Here is a 20,660-nt window from a genome sequence, read left to right on the forward strand (position 1 = left end):
ATTCATTTGTGAGGGCACTAAAAGAAGCTCCGAATCTTACAAATTTCAACAATGGTGACTAAGATTCCTGCAGTATAGATTATGCCTCTAATGGATGAACACTACTAATAATGTTCTACAAATATTCTTGTGGAAAGGAGAATCTATGTTCCCAAAGACACACAATTGCACAATAGAGGGGCAGTGGAGTTCAGTAGTTAGATTTAAGTTCTAAATCTGACTCTCACTGAATTAGCATGTCTGGGACCTCTGATGCTTGTTTTCTCTTTATTAAAATGTGGTGTTAGTTTTGAAGATATTTTTCAAAATTATCTTCTGATAGGAAAACAATATTTCTTCTTCAACTCTGAAGGAGAAGGAGGCATCTGAATTTAAAGAATCACACTGTGTGTGTGAAAAAAGAAGCAGCTCTCTACTCTTATTGAATACTTCTGTATTCTAAGTGTCTTTGTAGGGTGGATGGGGGGTATTGGAGATTCTCACATCAGCTAATACTCTGACACCCTCTGTGTCGTGCAGTGTACCTCAGTTCTGACACGAAGTGCCTAGAGTTAGTACAGACCTCACAGATTAAGGGCTCAGTCTTACAAGACCAGTCCTAACTTCAAATGCCAAATGCCAATGGTGGGTCCCCAGGTTAACCCCAACTTCTGTCCAACTTAGTTACAAATTGAGCACACTCCCTCCTTAGTTTTGAACATTTACTAGAACTGCTCACAAAAATCAGGAAAGAAGTTTACTTACTAGATTACAAAGGTTATACCTCAGGAATAGCTAGAGGGAAGAGATGCATGGGGCAAGGTATGGAGAAAGAGGAGCAGAGATTTCCAGTCCTTCCCCAACTCTCCACCCTCTGAGCAACCAGACATGTTCACCAAGTAGGAAGCTCTACAAATGTTGCCATACTTTGGGGATGTTTATGGGGGCTTCATTACACAGGCATTATGGATTAAATCATTGTCCATTGGTGATTACCTCCTACCCTCTCCTCTCTCAGAGATCAGGATTTGGGGCTGAAAATTCCAACCCTCTGATCACATGATGGTTCCCCTGGCAATCAGCTTCTATCCTGAGGCTATCCAGAAGCCCTCAGCCACCAGTCATAACATACAAAAAGACACTTAGTACTTCTGGAGATTCCAAGTTTTTTTAGGAGCTGTATGTCAGGTAAGGGAAATAGGAGCCATATTATAATATCTTAGCACCAAGATCATACATAGCTAGTGGCTGCATACAAGAAAGAAAAACATGGGTGAAAAGTGTTTCTGCAGCTGGGAATATGATGTTTGGTGTAAAGTTATTGCAGATTCTTAGGCTGGAGTTCATGGTTAGGCTTGAAGTGTGCCCCAGTTTCTGAGCTAAGTATTATGTATATGTCCAATATAACGCGACTCCATCCGATTATCAGGAAAATCTGTAAACCAAATATGATTAAAAATACTATTGTCTTCTATGACACCTAGAGGCCAAAGAAGGGACTTAGTGTCACCCAAGATAATTTAAGTGTTATTTAAAGTTAATTTAAGTATTATTTACCTAAAGTGTGGAAATTAATTTTATAGTAAGGGAATAAAGTTGATAGCCTTATATTTTCATGGAAGCAAATCCAATTTTAAAGTTACCTTTGAAGCAAATAAATATGCAATTGGTAGATTATATGGTTAGAGTGGGAGTCCTTAGATTCCAAAATCCTCTTGCCATGGAGTCAGAGTTTGTGGGGTCACTGACACTTCGAGATCCAATTTTGTGAAGTTTCCCTGATCTCTGGCAAAAGGGTATTAGGACATGCTCCCATATGATAAAATTGCCAAATAGACATTATCCTTAGGAATTTTCCAATTCCCTTTTAATCATTTTTCTCTCCCAATACATTGAAAAAAAAATTCCACTTCCCGATATTCTCTTAATTTGTGATTAAAGAAGACATATATTTCCCATATACCAATTTTAATAGTTAAATGTGTTTTCAAATATTAGAGTGAGTGATTGTCATATTTCAGGGGTATTATGTTATTTTCCAGAAATAATTCATTAGTTTGAAAGGCCCACACTACCTCCAATCTATGTGAAAATATATTCCTTAAAACTGCCATGTGATCAGATTATATGCACCCTCCATCTGCATAAGGACTTAGGTTAGTGAAAGCAAAGTGAATTCAGGTTTTGATAGTATGTGCAGGACATGTGTTTTTAGAATTTGTAATAATAATGGACACTCTCTAGTCATTGTTATGGCCACTCCCCAGAAGATGAGTTAGTTTCCTAGATTTTTCTAGCATAATAAAGTATTAGCTCATTATTCAGAACTATTTAAAAAAAAAAAAACAACATGGAAAATCTTCGGAGAGAGATAGCCATCGAATTTAAGACCATGAACACTGGTTTGAAAGATATGCTATTTATTTACTTTTAAGTTTGATTAAATCGTAAGTTTTCTTTCATAATACCTTTTTTAAATTAGTAACAGAATTACCCCCACTCCTCTGTCCAACATAAGAATGCCAAAAATACAGAATGTGGCCATTACTTGGAAGGATGATTTAATTATTAATATCTTGACAGTCTGGGTATAGAATACTATATTCAGTTTCCTAGTGTACTTCATGAAGTGGACTGATAATATATAATAGGTGTTCAATAATTATGTTTTCATTAAATAACATGCAATATAGACTAACGCTAAATGGCATTTAAAATGCGACTAGGAAAATGCTTTTTCCTTTTAATCTTTTCCTTATTTGTTTTTTATTTGCTAGATTTCAATGCATTAAAAATATCCTTAAATTGCCCCAAATAAAATATGATTTTAAAGAAATGTTAAAACTGCATTTCCTCTAACTTCTTGTTTTTGAAGGAGTGTACAGTTATTTTTAACATCATCCCAAGATTGTCATTTAATGAAGGTCCCTCTCATGGACTGAAGCCACTATGCAATTATTAAGAACACTTAAACTTAACTCTACCCTTTAGTGAATTAAATGAATTCCCAGTATGCCTCCTTGATTTAAAAAAAATGCCGAAGAATATTTTGACAGAAACAACAATTGCCAATATGAAAACACAGAGTTGAGTTTTATCTAGGAAACATGAGTGTCCTAGGTTTCTATATTTGTACATGTTTGTACACACATATTTCTACATAGACACATTTACATATACACATGAGCTGTATAAGAGTGGGTATTTTGGCTATCAGAAAAAAAAAACAAAGATTGTGTCAATGAATGTGATTATTTCAAATATCATTTTCTTTCAGACATGGTGAATTCTATCTTTGATATAGAATCAAATGTGCTAAATTGTATCACAGGGTTGCTTTTGCTAGGAATAATGAATTAAAAGAAATAAAATGTTATTTAATAAAATAAACCAGATACAAAATCTTGCCTTGTATTTACAGATAAATTTTAATGGAATATTTCATGGTCTAACACAAATATCAGACCCAATGACACTAATTCTTGTACAGCCTTTGGCTTACCCTGTATAACAAAATCTGTTATTTAAAGTAGACTATAAAATACCTTATGGTAAGTGAACTTCCAAAGACACAAAGAAAATCCCCCATAAATTTAAAAGCTTATCTCAAATTCTTATTGGCATAAGCTTAGGATGGATATATTATTAATTGTATTATCTTAGGTAGTTGAAATATATAATACTGGTTAGAGTGTGAAAATTAAAAAAAATAAGTTTAGGTATTTTTGCTTCTGTTCCTAGTCAACATTAGTAAACACACATAAGTGAATGCAAAATTACCTTTACAGAGTTTTGAAATTTTGGCAATCTCAAGCAAATTTCCCTAAGTCAGCAACATTTTTTTTTTTTACCCTTAGTCAGCATATTACAAGGTTCATATTTTCCAAGGAGTAACGATTAAATGTTGTACAAATAAGATAACATTTATTTTTACTACCATTTAATTTTTAAAACTTCCACTTAGAAATTTACAAGGAAAATAGGCATCACTGAGAAAATCTAAAATGAATGGATAATGTAGTCAGTTGAAAAAGATACGCAAAATAATGTGTTTGGTATAAAGGAATGTGTTTTGTGACATCAGTGGGAAGAAAGTTCCATCTTTCATTGTCTGCTTTCAGACCTAAGAAAATGAACTAAATGAATAGACAATTCAGTAATGTCCAACAGATAACTAAAATTCAAATTTTATTTTTCCATATGTATCAGACAATTTTTTTCTGACAAGACTTTACTGAAAGATGAAGTGCAAATGGGAACCCTGTAAGAATGTTTTTAAGAGTTGTACATGACATATTTTAAGCGCCACTAAGTACACATTGAATACTTTGTAAGTATATAGGCATAGCAACATGCAAGTGTCATGTACCTAATATTACAATATGCATTTTGTTTTTTTGAAAATGTTTATGATAACAGTAGATTCAATAATTGTGGTTCTTTATCTTCTGTGCAATTTGCTTTATTTGGGCAAATCTTCTTTACAGCACAGAATTTATTCTTATGTTGTCATAAATATACCCTTCCAAAAGTTATGAATTTCATGTCATATAAATAGAACATTTTATTTTTGAAGCTACATCACTGGGAACACCTGCATTTCTGGGTACGATTTTCTGAGATAAGTCTTTAAATTTTTTTTTAACATGGCAGACTTGTTCCAATGTTGATTATGTTAATATATTTATGATAAAAATGGAGCTTTCTTGAGGGAATACTTTTTGGTTGAGTGAAAAGCTAAACAACCAATTCACAAATACTGATGTGAACTGAATATGAAGAAAATAGGTCAGTAATCCCAAACTCATGGGTTAATCCTTAACTGCATCATTGAATCTACAATAAGTACAGCAGGTACAGTTAAATAAATTTGTAACGAGATTAAAATTTTATACACTTATAAGGAGAAAGAGTCCTAGTTTTGACAAATCTCTAAATTATTCTTCTATTTATGAGAATCATTCAATACACCAGAAACACAGAGAAAAGCAAAAGGATAGAGAGATAACAATTCAGTTTACATTTCGTATTTTTTTTAACCAACTGGTGACCACTGCTTTCAACCATCAAACATTTTATTGCATATAACTTTCACTACCAGCAAATATAAAGAAAAAACTGTCTACTAGTATCATGTACAAGGAAAGCATTTGAAGAAAGAAAACATTTGAGGTTTGACAGTACTGTGTATAAGAGAAGTGTAATGTGGCATTCAAAAGTCCGTGTGGGATTTCACTGCTGTTCTGACCCTGGATGTGGGAAAAGTGCTTAAGTGCTGAGCCCTGGTAGGTTTTTCTTTTGCCCCTGCAATCTTCAAATATCTTTTAACTTTTCTTCTTTTGAAATATACAGTATGTTTTATAGGGGAAAATAGTGTTTCTTCTTTACATCTTTTTCACATGTGGGCCCATTCTCTCCAAAATAACCATACATTTCTTATCACTAACATATATATATATCTAACATATATATATATGGAAAAGATGGTAAAGATTTGACCAAATATATTTTTAACATAACCACATAACATAGAAACATCCTACGTTAAACATATTTTATAGATTTAACATAATTTTAAATAGTTTCTTGCATCTTTTTTTTCTTCCTTAGGAAAAATTGCTTTTAAAATGTAATTTCCTTTTAGAATAATTAAATTACATCATTTGAAAAATTCATATTATGTCTAAGCAGACAGAATAAAGTGGGCATTTGTGGCAATACTTTGCATTCATTATTCAGATATTGTTTGTTAATAAGGAGGCAATTTTAAATACTTAAATTTTTGTCTTACATAGATAACAGTTCTTGGGAAAATAAATCATATACATAATTTTTACTTAAAAGTACAGCATTGATTTATAAGAAACTGCTGCATTTTAAATATTAAATGAAATGTAAGATTGGATTCCAAAGTGTTGCCATTTGAATTATTTTTTAAAAATCAACACACTTACATTACATTGAAATACTAAGTAGGCATGAGAAGAACTATCCTTATAAAGTTAGCATATTTTGCCTATAGGAAAAGTTAATGATAGGAAAGGAAAAACAAATGCAAATCCATACACCATTGAATACAATAAAAGAAATTGGCTTTTGAGATTTCCCAGGGGCTGGGGAGAGGACTGCATGTTAGTCCCAAAGAGTGCTTCCTGGGATATCCTGTAAATAATTATTTCTTCTATATCATAGCCCATGTTAAAAGTGAGAGGTAGAAGGATTATTGTAAGTATGCATGGCAGAGAACTTACCAGCTATATCCAATAACTATTGCATTCAATATTAATAATCTCAATACATAAAAATGCTGATGAGTTTAGAACCCATTCTTGTATGTTGTCCCCTTTAGCTCTCTTTATAATTTTGCTACTTTCTTTCAATCCATTGCCTTTGGAAGGGTATAAGTGCAAAGGGTATGTCTGGGACAGAATAGGGAGAGAAAGGGGGGGAAAAAAACAACAGAAAAAGGATCCAAAAAAATCTCCATTAAGATATAGTGACTTTAACTATTAATTAATGGTAACCTATGTTCTTTGATTGAATAAATGTGTACTAATAATAAAAGTACCGTAATCGATTAAAATATACACACATTTCAAAAAAAGTTTAAGAATTTCAAATTCAATTAGTTATCAAAGTTTAAAACTCAGGTTATTTCTTTGTCTCCAGTAGTGTTAAAAACTAGGCCAAATAATTTTACTGTGTCACATTCATAATTAAGTAAGAAAAACTTGTAAATTGTTTGTTGTTGAATCAATTATATTTTTAATTAATGTTTTAGTGTATGGGAGGTGAAGATTAGCAACCTCTCAGATCGTGATAAAGAATTCTTTAAAATCCCTTTGCATTAGTATCCAGCAATAGAATTGCAGATATTGCACTGAGTATATTTCAATATTGCCAGTGTATATTTCAAAACAAATTCTATTATCTACACTAAGATTTCCTCTTTCCCAATATTCAAAATGCATATTATAATTACATGGGTTTCCAACATCCATACACAGCAAGTACAAGATACTTACATGTAAGTACACTGTAGTTACCTATATTTTGCATAGTTTTTAGTGTGTACTTTGTGCCACTTAATAAAAAGCATTACTCAGTAATTCTTATTAGGTGTTTCATTTCTTTCAGCTGTGGTTTCCAGTTCTTTTTGTTTGTTTGTTTTGCTTTGTATATTCATCACAGATTACCATTTGCAAAGGGAGGTCATATTGGGCATTTTTCGTGGGCTCTAAGTAATCCGCAGTATAATGGGGAAGTTGCAGAAAGTTACGAGGTTTTGCATTTTCTTCACAATTAAAAAACATAACATGAATTTCATATTTATCATTCATAAAATTATTATGTCCAAAGGAAAATAAAATGTATTTTAAATGTTCCCCTTAGTAACACTTTGCAGTAAGTGGCACTAAATTACACATTAACTGGTATGTTACATGGAAGAACCATCACGGTCAAACAGCTGCTGTACATGTGCCTATATGGAATCTCAATGCTGTTACAGTCATGAGTACATAATTACAAGTGAGCCTGTCCTTTTTACTGAGATATTTATATTTTTACAAAGAAATAAAAATAAATGAGGTGTTAGCTTCTTTACCATATTTAGGAAAGTTAGTTTTCTTTCTCTATTTTAATTGTTGGGTTTCAATGCAATATTAAGCATCTTGAATCAATATGAGATCATCCAGTTTCTAGATTAAACTCCAATATCAGGTTCCTTAAACTGCTTCTTGGGTTCTCTGGTAAAAGAAAACAAGTTGAAATCTTTCTCTCTCTCTTTCTCTCTCACACACGCACAGCCACAGCCACAGCCACACCCACACAAACGCACACGTCATGTGCTCATGTGCTCTATCTTTGCTCTTGCATTCACAAACTTTCCTTTTTCTTCCTAATTTTAATAATCATTCTATCTAGGACACTAAAAAATGGGAAAAAAAGAATGCTGTTTACACTTCTTTGATGGAGGACAATCAATTTACACTGTAAACAGTACACTGGCAGAGAATAGCTACTTTGGGTAAAGAATAATGTTTCATACTCTACTAGGGGTATATGTGTGTTCACACTCCTTCCATTCAGTTCCATAGCTACTGTGCTCAATAAGCAGAGACAGAATTTGGCTGTGTGCATACACATGTGCACATTTCACACATTGCAATTGACATGGTCCCATTTTTGTATTTTTTCCTGATTTTTATAGAAATGTGTAGAATTTTTATAATTTATTCCCTTGTTTGGTGAAAATAAAATAAATTTTAAAGAGAGTAAAATACAGTTCTATTGCTATATTTCTCAGGAACTAAAAATGATACCTAATTCAAATCTAACTATTTTAACTGGCTAAACATTTCATGAGAGCCCAGAAATCCTAATATATTAGTTTCTTTTAAAGAGTTCTATTGACTTTTTATATTACTCTAAAGGGTTAAAAGAGTCAAAAATTTTGATATACAACCAATTTTTGATTTCTAATTTTACAGTGCTATAAATAATGATTGAGTTATTTAGGCAACAATTTAGCAGTTGGAGCAAGTAGAATATAGACAAAATGAAAAGGGATGTAAATACAGCATCTATGAAGAGTAGCAATTTTGTAAGTGCATCCTGAAATTAAGTTTTAAATAGTAATTGATGATGCAGTTTATACAACTTACTTCTGTAATAAGAACCTTTCCATTTTGTACTAACAGGATGGATTTTGTTTTGTGGAGTCTTTCTAAAGATTATGCATTGAAAGATATGAACAGTTTATAAACCTATTCTAGTTTCAATGTGTCTAGTAGCACCTACCTGATTCTCTCAAACTACCATACTATATTAACATATTATTGCATTTTTCCACAGATGGTATGGAGTGAACTGTAAAAACAAGCATGCAATCACATCAATGCAGACTTATTTCCTTAAAATGTCATACTGTATATGATTTATTATGTTAACACTCAACCACATCATATTATTTATGTTCTGTATATTCTGAAAAAGTGCTGCTTGACTGACATCGTCCTTTTTCTTTTGTAAGAAATCAACAAGATAAATGCTTCAACAATCAAAAAAAAACAATTTAAAAATTCTAACATCTTTAAAAGTTTATACTTTTCTGATAAATAATCTAAGATACAGCACCCTTGTCTTCCATTTGATATTAATACATGATGTCATACTCAACCATTCTCATTTCCCAAAAATAAATTCCAAGATATTATTTTTAAAACCATAGGCCATCATACTTTCAGACATCACAAGTGTAGCTACCGTATTGTCATATTTGTTTTCTTCTTAAAGGTGCAATGCTTGTGAATGGGAAAATAATTTTTATCTAACTGGATATTTAATTTTTAGCATATAATAAATTTAATGAGAACTAATCTAGCAGTATTGTATTTTACTAGAAGAAATAATATGACTTTAGATTGACTCTGTCATATTTAGGAATACAGTATTTCTTAATGGTAAATACACCAAAATTTCAGAAATAATCCAGAGAAAGAGACTTTCACCTTGGAGTTAAAAGCATGGCAGAAATTCTCCATCACTAACTGTTCATAAGTTTGTACCTCACAAAATGCATAGACAGGAATTTAATATAAAGAATTAGTTCATTTATACAGAAAACATGTCTTAAATACTTCTTTTTGGCAAACCAACATAGGTAAGCAGCTCTGGAACTGCCAAATTAAGATTTGTAAATTTTTAGCAAACTAAGAGTTTACTTTTAGGTTATTATTCAACTGTGGTTGTAATTTAAAACCTGAGGCTGTGCACTGGTTGTTAGCTTAAAATTACCTTTCCTTATAACATTGTGCTTCCGTTGTATAACAAATAAAAATTAACAAGAACTAGAAAAATTTGTTGTTGAACAGTGCTAGGACATACAGACAAAAATACTAATACATGTTATCTACTTATAATATTGGTTTAAGTAATATCTAAAGGGATATAATGGACATTAGAAAATGCTTACTTATGACTGAATTACCTACAGCCAAAAAAGTTAAATATGTATCAAATAATGTTTAATTGGATTTATTATATGCACTATATACAGATACTAAATGTCTCAAAATTGTGCCCTATGGATACTTCAATTTTGTTTAGGCAGGTGAGTCTTTATGGAGCAAATAAATTATAGAATCAAATTAGGAAAATGAATGAAATCTTTGTGATTCCTGAAGCAGTAAAATGTTTGTAAAAATGTTTTGGTAAATGAAGCTAAAATAACCTAATGGTCAGAACTATATAATTATATAAGATGTCATGTCATGATTGCAATGCATACACACATGGCTCCTGTATCAAATACTATATTTTTAAATAGCAAATTGATACAGCTTCACCAGTATTATCTCAAACACTCCAGAATCTATTCTACAGTATTTTCAGTTGTGTTTTCTAGGGCGTATGTTTCCAAACATGTCTTTGAAGGCAGACATGTAGAAAACATTGTTGTAAACCTCTAATTTCTGATTAAACTTAAATGCATTAGGTCTTTACCTAATCCTGTTCCTTGTGAAAACTGTCCATTGGTACAGTGACAAAATTTATGATTTAAAGGGAAAAAAATGAGGGCAAAAAACAAAACAAAACAAAACAAAACACACCTTTGCATACTTTTTTCAACGTATAAAAACAATTCAATACCATGATCCAAGGAGATGATTAACATTGTTAAGGCTGTATATTCAAGCACTGTATGTTAAAAGAGCAATGGTGTGGAATTTAGGCAGTAAGAAATGTCCTGCATTATGGATGGTACAGTAATTAAAGAATGATGCTTTCAACAGCTGATTGTTGGTATACACTGGCTACTGATAGCAGTACGGTATGGAAGTTAATAAAGGTAGCAGAAGATGGTGGAAATGAATTCTGAAAGATGATAGCCAGTTTTCTCCAGCAGCCAGCCTGGTAAAGAAAACTCATAATCTTGGCCTGCATTTTAAATGAAATACTCCTTTTTCTCTTCAGCATTGACTTGGCTGCCTTCAGCATTGATAATGGCTGTGTCAGCATCTGGTGCATCTTCAGCCCCTTTAGCTTCATTTGTTAAGTATGTTCCTGTGGGTATTGGAAGAAAAAAAAATATGTCAGTTCTGTGAGACTGGTAAGATAGCCAGCATTAAAGCTACATTCATTTAGGAAGGAGCTTGTGCCAGATTTCTTATATGTTGGAACATATTCTGTGATATAATAAACCACACAATTCATTCTTCTACTGTTGCACACTATCTTTCAGTTTTCAGGTATATATTATAGATGAAACTGTGGTCAGGTTAACTAGAGGCAACTGCCTAACTGGTGTGGGTGATGAGTAGTTTGATTTCTTTAATGATGGATACAGACCATGTGCTCTGTGCAGCTGTAGCAATCAGGGTCCTTTGTTAAGATGTTGATAATGATCACATCAAACGTGTCATCCTCATTTTGAAAACTCCACTTAAAAGTAGATTATGTCAATAGTTTGCTACCTAGCCCATTGCAAAAAAAAAAAAATTACATATTTTCTTCGCTAATATGGCCATATGTATATCTATAAACCTACAAACAAAAAATGTTGACCAAATGTTTAACATTATAGTTGAATGACAGTCTAAGAGATAAATTATAAACTTATTTTTTCCTTTTTTCTTTCTTTTTTTTTTTTTTTTCCTGAGCCAGTGACTCACTCTGTGACCTTTGGCTATTGGCTAGACATTATTTTTCTAAACCAAACCAACCTTCATTAAGTAAAATAATCAAGATTTCTATGAAGTAATTTCATATTTAATCTCTCTCTCTGTCACATATATACATATACTCATTTAATATTTCATGATTAAGCTAGTCTTCAGAATGTTTTTTATTAAACTTAAGAATACTTTATTAAATATTACCTACCTTTATGTCTTGCCAGATATCGACCAAGCAGAAATATAGAACACAGCGTGACAAATACAACTACAGCCACTATTCCTCCTATAAGAGCATGATCAGGACCAGTCTGGCCAGCCAGAGCATTGGGATCTAGAGAAGAGAATAAAACATCACACAAATGGTGTCTTATTTAAGCATAGAATATATATTTGCATTGGAATGAGTTCTTTTAAAAATTAGCACACTTCTATTGAAATAAAATTTCATTAATGTGTATTAAACCAACTATCTAGTCAACAGATATTCATTTCATACCTGGGGCTATAACATTTGGCACATCAATCACAGTTGTCATTGTACATTTTAAGATTGGATAAACAAATATACATATATAAACTCTGTTTTTTTTTTTTAATTGGGATAGAGAGCACATGAGGGTGGGGGAGGGGTGGAGGCAAAGGGAGAGAGAATATTAAGCAGACTCCCCACTCAGCGTGGAGCCTAAAGTGGTGCTCAATCTCATGACCCTGAACTAGGATCATGACCTGAGCTGAAATCAAGAGTCTTAACCAACTGAGCCACCCAGGTGCCAGGTCAAATAAACATATATAATTTTGCATGGTTTATGCCTTTTCTTCCTCTTCTCCTTCTGAATATATGTGTGACTATGTGCGTGTGTATACACACATGTATATTTTTTAGTGTGATGGACACAGCTGTCTCATTTAAAAAATAAAACTGTGTCATGGGAAATGCTGGGACCGAAATGATAACTTGGAATTTATTATCATATAAATCTTATTTAAAGCTATAGCAATTGATGAACTCCCCAAGGGAGTAAGTCTAGAAGAGAGGAAAAGAAGTCTGAAAACTGAACTGAGGAACTTCCATATCTAAAGTCCTGGAAGAGAAAGTGCTTCCAGCAGAGCTGATTCAGATGGAGAGAACTGCGAAATAGAAAAATATCCCGCAGAGTACATTGTAGTTGATCAAAGGAAAGAATATATTTCAAGGACAGGAGGTTGTTACAAATTGGGTTAAATGTGACTGACAGAGGAGGAAAATGAATAGTCAGTGTAGAGCATTAACTGCCTATTTGACTTGTAGTTTTAGAGAAAGTAGCTGGAGAGATACAGATTAATAATATACTTTCACATTTGGTCTCTAGTAAAATTACAGGAAAAAGATGAACCCAGCAAAGGTAGCCATTTCAAGCAGAAATTAAAACATCAAAAGAAAACCTAGACAATTGGGAACTGCAAAAGTTTAGAAAATCAACTACCTACAGAAGTCACACAATAAGGGATAAAACTGAGTGAGCTTTGAACAACAAAACCTACTAAGGTTCAGCCTACTGCAAAGATCAGGTTAAGTATACTGCCTATCCTTCCAAGACCATATTGCCAATATCCTTATAGTAATTACTCATATTCTAAAGGAGGGATTTAGAGGACAGGGAAAGTAAAGAAATAAATTAGGCCTGGAAATTATGCCTTCAAAAGATCTTGAAGTATGATAATACACACATGAATATGACATACTGGGAGTGTAATGTGTTTTTAATGAAACTATTATGAGAAAGTAGCACATATTTAGATGGGGGGGGGAAGTCTGCTTAAAACTTCAAACAACCTGGGGCGCCTGGGTGGCTCAGTGGGTTAAAGCCTCTGCCTTCGGCTCAGGTCATGATCCCAGGGTCCTGGGATCGAGCCCTGCATCGGGCTCTCCGCTCCGCGGAGAGCCTGCTTCCTCCTCTCTCTCTGCCTGCCTCTCTGCCTAGTTGTGATTTCTCTCTGTCAAATAAATAAAAAATATTAAAAAAAAAAAAAAAAAAACTTCAAACAACCTCAGTTGTTTGAGGTTGAATGCAAGAGGTTGGTGGTTGAATGCAAGAGGTAGAGTATAAAAGCTGTGCAGTTCCCATGAAGAACATATTCCCAAACATACACTCCAAATGTGACCATGGAATATAACTGACAGGTTGAACTTCCCATGGGGTAGAATTGTGGGAAGCAAATAAGAGTGTACAGAAGGGAATTCCATTTCTTCAAGGAATTACAACTACTGCCAAGGCAGAGGGATCTTTTAACGCTAGTCTGGCATGTTTTCATAATTGTTATGGATAATGACAACTCAGTGTTTCCATTCTTTATTTCCAAATGGGAACACTTATATTAAGAAGCACTTCCTCATGGCTTTGTTCTTGCACTGTATTTTGTGTATGGGTAGAGAGAAGCATTAATAATTTGTCTTCTGATTCATTTGTCTCCAGATTAATATATCCAGATACGATGAGGATATTTTGCATATTTGAAGATCTTAGTCTTTGAGTTGGTTACATTGGCTTGATGGGACTTTAGGTTGTCTCTTTGGACAGAATATGGCAGTTGCTGGTGTCAGGAAAAGAGGTGAAAAAATATTTGGTGATTGGAAGGTATATTGGGGAAGATATTTCTAGCTAATAACAAACTTTTTCCTTTTCTTTCCATAAACAGAGCTAAACATTTTCCAGCTTGACTTCAGTTGAATGTAACCGTGTGACTGTGTTCTGGACAAGAGAATGAAGGTCCAGCCAATAAAAACATCCCACATGCAACTCTCCAGGGTGATCTCAGGAGATATGAACTGAAAATGAGAGAAGCTACAAGAGTAAGTACGGCAATAGATTAGTCAGTCTCCACCTGGAAGAAAATTGCCCAACTAAAAATACATGCACCAAACTGCACAAGGGAAAAAATAAATAAATAATAAAATAAAAATTATAAAAAGTTTATTTTAAAAACACTGTGTATTAAAAAGTTAATCTGTCATGGAAGCTGTTGTTAATGTACCTTTTTATTATATATTTCTTGTATTTTCCTTAATTTCTGGCATTGGCTGTAAATAAAAAAATTATAAAAAAAGAAAAACAGGAAGAAAATGAAGCAAAAAATAAACCTGTCATGTCTTAGAATTCCCCAATCTTATTCCTTGTTTAGACACTTCAGAACCAGTTTCAAACCCCACTTCTTGAGTAAGTCCCCAAATGCAGATAGTCATAAATCATTTCCAATTTGCTGAATATCACTCAGAACTGAGCACTCTTTGGGGGAACTGAGAAATCACTCCTGTTCATACATCTCTGTACCTATCTCATTTCCTGAAGGTAAATTCTGAAACATGCTATTGCTGAACCAGTTGGCATAAACATTATTTAAAAGCATTTGATAAATAGTGCCAAATTATGTTGTAGAAAGGTGGTACGAATTTATCCTTTAGCATCTACATCTGAAGGATTCCCCCATAATACTAACATCAGATATTAAATTTTTTTAAAAAATTGCCAATGTAGTATTGCTAAGTGTTAAATATTTAGTTTAAATATTAAGTTTCCATAAATGTGTCTAACTACTTTTGCCCATATGAATTCATTAATTTGAAATGGATGCTTATTCATTTTGACCATTTTTCTATTCAAATTTTCTGTTTCAACAGCTTTCTCCACAGAAACATGAATATTTTTAACAATTTTTTTTATTCTTCATTTATTATTTTTTCAGTGATGGATAAGTATTATAATTTTATGTAATCAAATCTATAAAACTTTTGTGTTATGATGTCTGACTTGTGGGTCATGATCTGAAATACTTTTGCCATGATGAGATTATACACATATAGATTTGTTCTGTCATCTAACATTTTTATTGTCATATATTAATCTACCAAATATGTATTTTGGGCTACGGTTTGAGGCTAAAGTATAAAACAGAACTTTATATTTCTCTCCCTCCCTCCCTCCCTTCCCTCCTTCCTTCCTTCCTTCCCTTCCTCCTTCCTTTTTTGAGAGTGAACTGAGAGGGCAAAAGGAGAGGAAGAGAGAGAGAATCTTAAGCAGCCTCCATGCCCAGTGCAGAGCTTGACACAGGGCTCCAACTCACAACCCTGAGATCATGACCTGAGCCAAAATCAAGAGATTTTGATTTGTCAAGAGACAATTAACAGACTGAGCCACAAGGGACCTCTATACTTTATTTTCTAAAGTATTATGTCTAGTATTTGCCGAGATTATATTTATCATTTTTATTTTATGACCATGAAACGTACTTAGTTTTCCAACTTGTTTAAATAGTGTTTAAGTTGTTCTGTTAGGGTTTTCCTTTTTCTTTTTCATTCTTTTTTTTTTTTTAATCTATTTATTTGAGAGAGAGAGTGAGCATGAGAGAGGAGAGGTCAGAGGGAGAAGCAGACTCTCTGCTGCGCAGGGAGCCTGATGTGGGACTTCATCTGGGGACTCCAGGATAATGACATGAGTGGAAGGCAGTTGCTTAACCAACTGAGCCACCCAGGTGCCCCAGGTTTTTCTTTCTGTTATTGATACCAGTATGGATGACAACATCGTCTTGATTCTGATGATCTCAGAATTGCAGCAAAAATCCAGAGGGACAAGTGAAATCCTTCTTTTGACCATGGTCGTTCTCTTTACTCATCCCAATATCTAGAGTTACTTTTACAGTTCCTATTTATCTAAAATTTGAAAGCAAATTGCAGTACGTGTCTCCTTATAAGAAACTTTCATGATAACAACATTCTTTTTTTTTTTTTAAAGATTTTATTTATTTATTTGACAGAGAGAGATCACAAGTAGGCAGAGAGGCAGGCAGAGAGAGAGAGGAGGAAGCAGGCTCCCCGCCGAGCAGAGAGCCCGATGCGGGGCTCGATCCCAGGACACTGAGATCATGACCTGAGCCGAAGGCAGTGGCTTAACCCACTGAGCCACCCAGGTGCCCCGATAACAACATTCTTGAACCTTGGATATTTAAGTATTACCTTGTATAATATATTAGTATAATGAATCCATACTCAGATTCATTATAATTCAGAACAATTAGTCAGTGTTCTGACTCTGTTTTCCCTCACACCACCAAGATAAGTCTGAAATCATTCAGGTTTTTTTTTTTTTCCCATCATTTAAGTGACCTGCTTTTTCTAAATGACTGCATTCTTTGTTTTTTCCTCCATTGTATTTTGATATTTTACCTAGATACATTTTTGTCATTAGCCTCAAGTCAAAATGTTTTTTCATTTGGAAACCTACTTTTTTTTTTTTAAAAGATTTTATTTATTTATTTGACAGAGAGAGATCACAAGTAGATAGAGAGGCAGGCAGAGAGAGAGAGAGAGGGAAGCAGGCTCACTGCTGAGCAGAGAGCCCGATGCGGGACTTGATCCCAGGACCCTGAGATCATGACCTGGGCCGAAGGCAGCGGCTTAACCCACTGAGCCACCCAGGCGCCCCTGGAAACCTACTTTTTAAAATTAAAATCAGATTAGTTCATTTGTTTTGAGATTATAAATTCTTTTTTTTTAACTCTCCTTTTGAGTAACGATTATTATTTTTAACTATTTTCTTCCTCAGGAAATCCACATATATCCTGGTAGAAAATTCATATTTTATGTTACATATGTGTCATTCCTTCTTTACTATTTTTATGATCATTTTACTAATTTACATTTTGTTTTAGTTATATTTCCCAAGTTTATCTTGTGTTTATTTGATTTCACTTTCTATCATAGATATTGTGACTTAGGTTTAACCACACTATTTAATCCCACTGCGTACTTACTAGTAGATGTTTTAAGTAGTTGTATACTACTGACAATAATAAGTGGCAGTTTTATAGTATTCTCTTTATTGTAGTATAACAATTCCATTTAAACATCTGAGAAAATGCTTTTCTTTGTTGAGCATACATTATTTCTCTTCTTTTACTGAAAATATTTTTCAGTGGATACAAATTAACTTTTATTCTGTTTACCCATACTTGCATTTTCTTTATTATTAATGTTGAAATGTTTTGAAGAAGGAGTCCTTGTTCTGATGCTAGAAATTATTCCTGCTCAGCTTTAATGCTGCAAATCTATCCACCTACAGAAACTATCTTTAAAATAAAATATATATCATATGGCATCTGTACATAGTGGGTAGACTAGAGAGAGAGTCTTGGGATGTAGATCATTACTGGTGAGAAATTTCACTGATTTATTTCATGTATTTTCCCTATAATCTTCATTATCACAGTAGAATCTCAGATATGTGGACCATTCTCCCTTTTCTCTGTATAGTAAAACAATCTTTTTAGAATTTGTTTAAATAAATTTAAATTTATAGTGCTTTCATTTCATATATTATCACTGTGCTTTTTTTTTTTTCCCTTTTTATTTATTTTTTCAGCGTAACAGTATTCATTCTTTTTGCACAACACCCAGTGCTCCATGCAAAACGTGCCCTCCCCATCACCCACCACCTGTTCCCCCAACCTCCCACCCCTGACCCTTCAAAACCCTCAGGTTGTTTTTCAGAGTCCATAGTCTCTTATGGTTCGCCTCCCCTCCCCAATGTCCATAGCCCGCTCCCCCTCTCCCAATCCCACCTCCCCCCAGCAACCCCCAGTTTGTTTTGTGAGATTAAGAGTCATTTATGGTTTGTCTCCCTCCCAATCCCATCTTGTTTCATTTATTCTTCTCCTATCCCCCTAACCCCCCATGTTGCTTCACCATGTCCTCATATCAGGGAGATCATATGATAGTTGTCTTTCTCCGATTGACTTATTTCACTAAGCATGATACGCTCTAGTTCCATCCACGTCGTCGCAAATGGCAAGATTTCATTTCTTTTGATGGCTGCATAGTATTCCTTTGTGTATATATACCACATCTTCTTGATCCATTCATCTGTTGATGGACATCTAGGTTCTTTCCATAGTCTGGCTATTGTAGACATTGCTGCTATAAACATTCGGGTACACGTGCCCCTTCGGATCACTATGTTTGTATCTTTAGGGTAAATACCCAGTAGTGCAATTGCTGGGTCATAGGGTAGTTCTATTTTCAACACTTAGCAAACTCAACACCCAAAGAACAAACAATCCAATCAAGAAATGGGCAGAGGACATGAACAGACATTTCTGCAAAGAAGACATCCAGATGGCCAACAGACACATGAAAAAGTGCTCCACGTCACTCGGCATCAGGGAAATACAAATCAAAACCACAATGAGATATCACCTCACACCAGTCAGAATGGCTAAAATTAACAAGTCAGGAAATGACAGATGCTGGAGAGGATGTGGAGAAAGGGGAACCTTCCTACACTGTTGGTGGGAATGCAAGCTGGTGCAACCACTCTGGAAAACAGCATGGAGGTTCCTCAAAATGTTGAAAATATCACTGTGTTTTAGATACATTTATAGGTATATTAATAGGACTTTCAGAGAAAGTAATGCAAACACATTTATTAGACTCTATTCATTAATATTCTACATATACTCTTATAATCTATGAAGTAAACACTTCAAATTTTAGCCTTCACCTCATCAGGAAAATAAGTCAACATATAGTCCCAGAATTTTTAAGGTTTCAAAGATATGATGGATATAGATGTTACTCTGCACATCTATTTGTGAATTTGTGAATTTATTTTTTTCCCCGATTTTATTTATTTTTTTCAGCGTAACAGTATTCATTATTTTTGCACAACACCCAGTGCTCCATGCAAAACGTGCCTTCCCAATTACCCACCAGCTGTTCCCCCAACCTCCCACCCCTGACCCTTCAAAACCCTCAGGTTGTTTTTCAGAGTCCATAGTCTCTTATGGTTCGCCTCCCCTCCCCAATGTCCATAGCCCCCTCCCCCTCTCCCAATCCCACCTCCCCCCAGCAACCCCCAGTTTGTTTTGTGGGATTAAGAGTCATTTATGGTTTGTCTCCCTCCCAATCCCATCTTGTTTCATTTATTCTTCTCCTATCCCCCTACCCCCCCATGTTGCTTCTCCATGTCCTCATATCAGGGAGATCATATGATAGTTGTCTTTCTCCGATTGACTTATTTCACTAAGCATGATATGCTCTAGTTCCATCCACGTTGTCGCAAATGGCAAGATTTCATTTCTTTTGATGGCTGCATAGTATTCCATTGTGTATATATTCATTATATATACACTTCTTTATCCATTCATCTGTTGATGGACATCTAGGTTCTTTCCATAGTTTGGCTATTGTAGACATTGCTGCTATAAACATTCGGGTACACGTGCCCCTTCAGATCACTATGTTTGTATCTTTAGGGTAAATACCCAGTAGTGCAATGGCTGGGTCATAGGGTAGTTCTATTTTCAACATTTTGAGGAACCTCCATGCTGTTTTCCAGAGTGGTTGCACCAGCTTGCATTCCCACCAGCAGTGTAGGAGGGTTCCCCTTTCTCCGCATCCTCGCCAGCATCTGTCATTTCCTGACTTGTTAATTTTAGCCATTCTGACTGGTGTGAGGTGATATCTCATTGTGGTTTTGATTTGTATTTCCCTGATGCCGAGTGACGTGGAGCACTTTTTCATGTGTCTGTTGGCCATCTGGATGTCTTCTTTGCGGAAATGTCTGTTCATGTCCTCTGCCCATTTCTTGATTGGATTGTTTGTTCTTTGGGTGTTGAGTTTGCTAAGTTCCTTATAGATTTTGGATACTAGCCCTTTATCTGATATGTCGTTTGCAAATATCTTCTCCCATTCTGTCAGTTGTCTTTTGGTTTTGTTAACTGTTTCCTTTGCTGTGCAAAAGCTTTTGATCTTGATGAAATCCCAATAGTTCATTTTTGCCCTTGCTTCCCTTGCCTTTCCCGTTGTTCCTAGGAAGATGTTGCTACGGCTGAGGTCGAAGAGGTTGCTGCCTGCATTCCCCTCAAGGATTTTGATGGATTCCTTTCTCACTTTGAGGTCCTTCATCCATTTGGAGTCTATTTTCGTGTGTGGTGTAAGGAAGTGGTCCAATTTCAATTTTCTGCATGTGG

At 34.3% G+C, this 20,660-nt stretch overlaps 1 protein-coding gene across 4 annotated transcripts in view; it reads right to left on the reverse strand.

The window, feature by feature from the left end:
* Nucleotides 1–3,383: 3,383 nt before the first annotated feature.
* CADM2 (cell adhesion molecule 2) overlaps nt 3,384–20,660 on the reverse strand; it is a 1,108,651-nt gene continuing 1,091,374 nt past the window's right edge. For all 4 annotated transcript variants that reach the window (XM_046003329.1, XM_046003331.1, XM_046003328.1 and 1 more), the window contains 2 exons: nt 11,866–11,991; nt 3,384–11,046 (listed from right to left, as the gene is read on the reverse strand). In XM_046003329.1, the coding sequence (XP_045859285.1) occupies nt 10,928–11,046; nt 11,866–11,991 (245 nt within the window). In that variant the 3' untranslated portion in view covers nt 3,384–10,927. The remainder of the gene's footprint in view (nt 11,047–11,865; nt 11,992–20,660) is intronic.

This window comes from Meles meles, chromosome 4, assembly GCF_922984935.1.
Source record: "Meles meles chromosome 4, mMelMel3.1 paternal haplotype, whole genome shotgun sequence".
Classification (NCBI taxonomy): Eukaryota; Metazoa; Chordata; class Mammalia; order Carnivora; family Mustelidae; genus Meles; species Meles meles.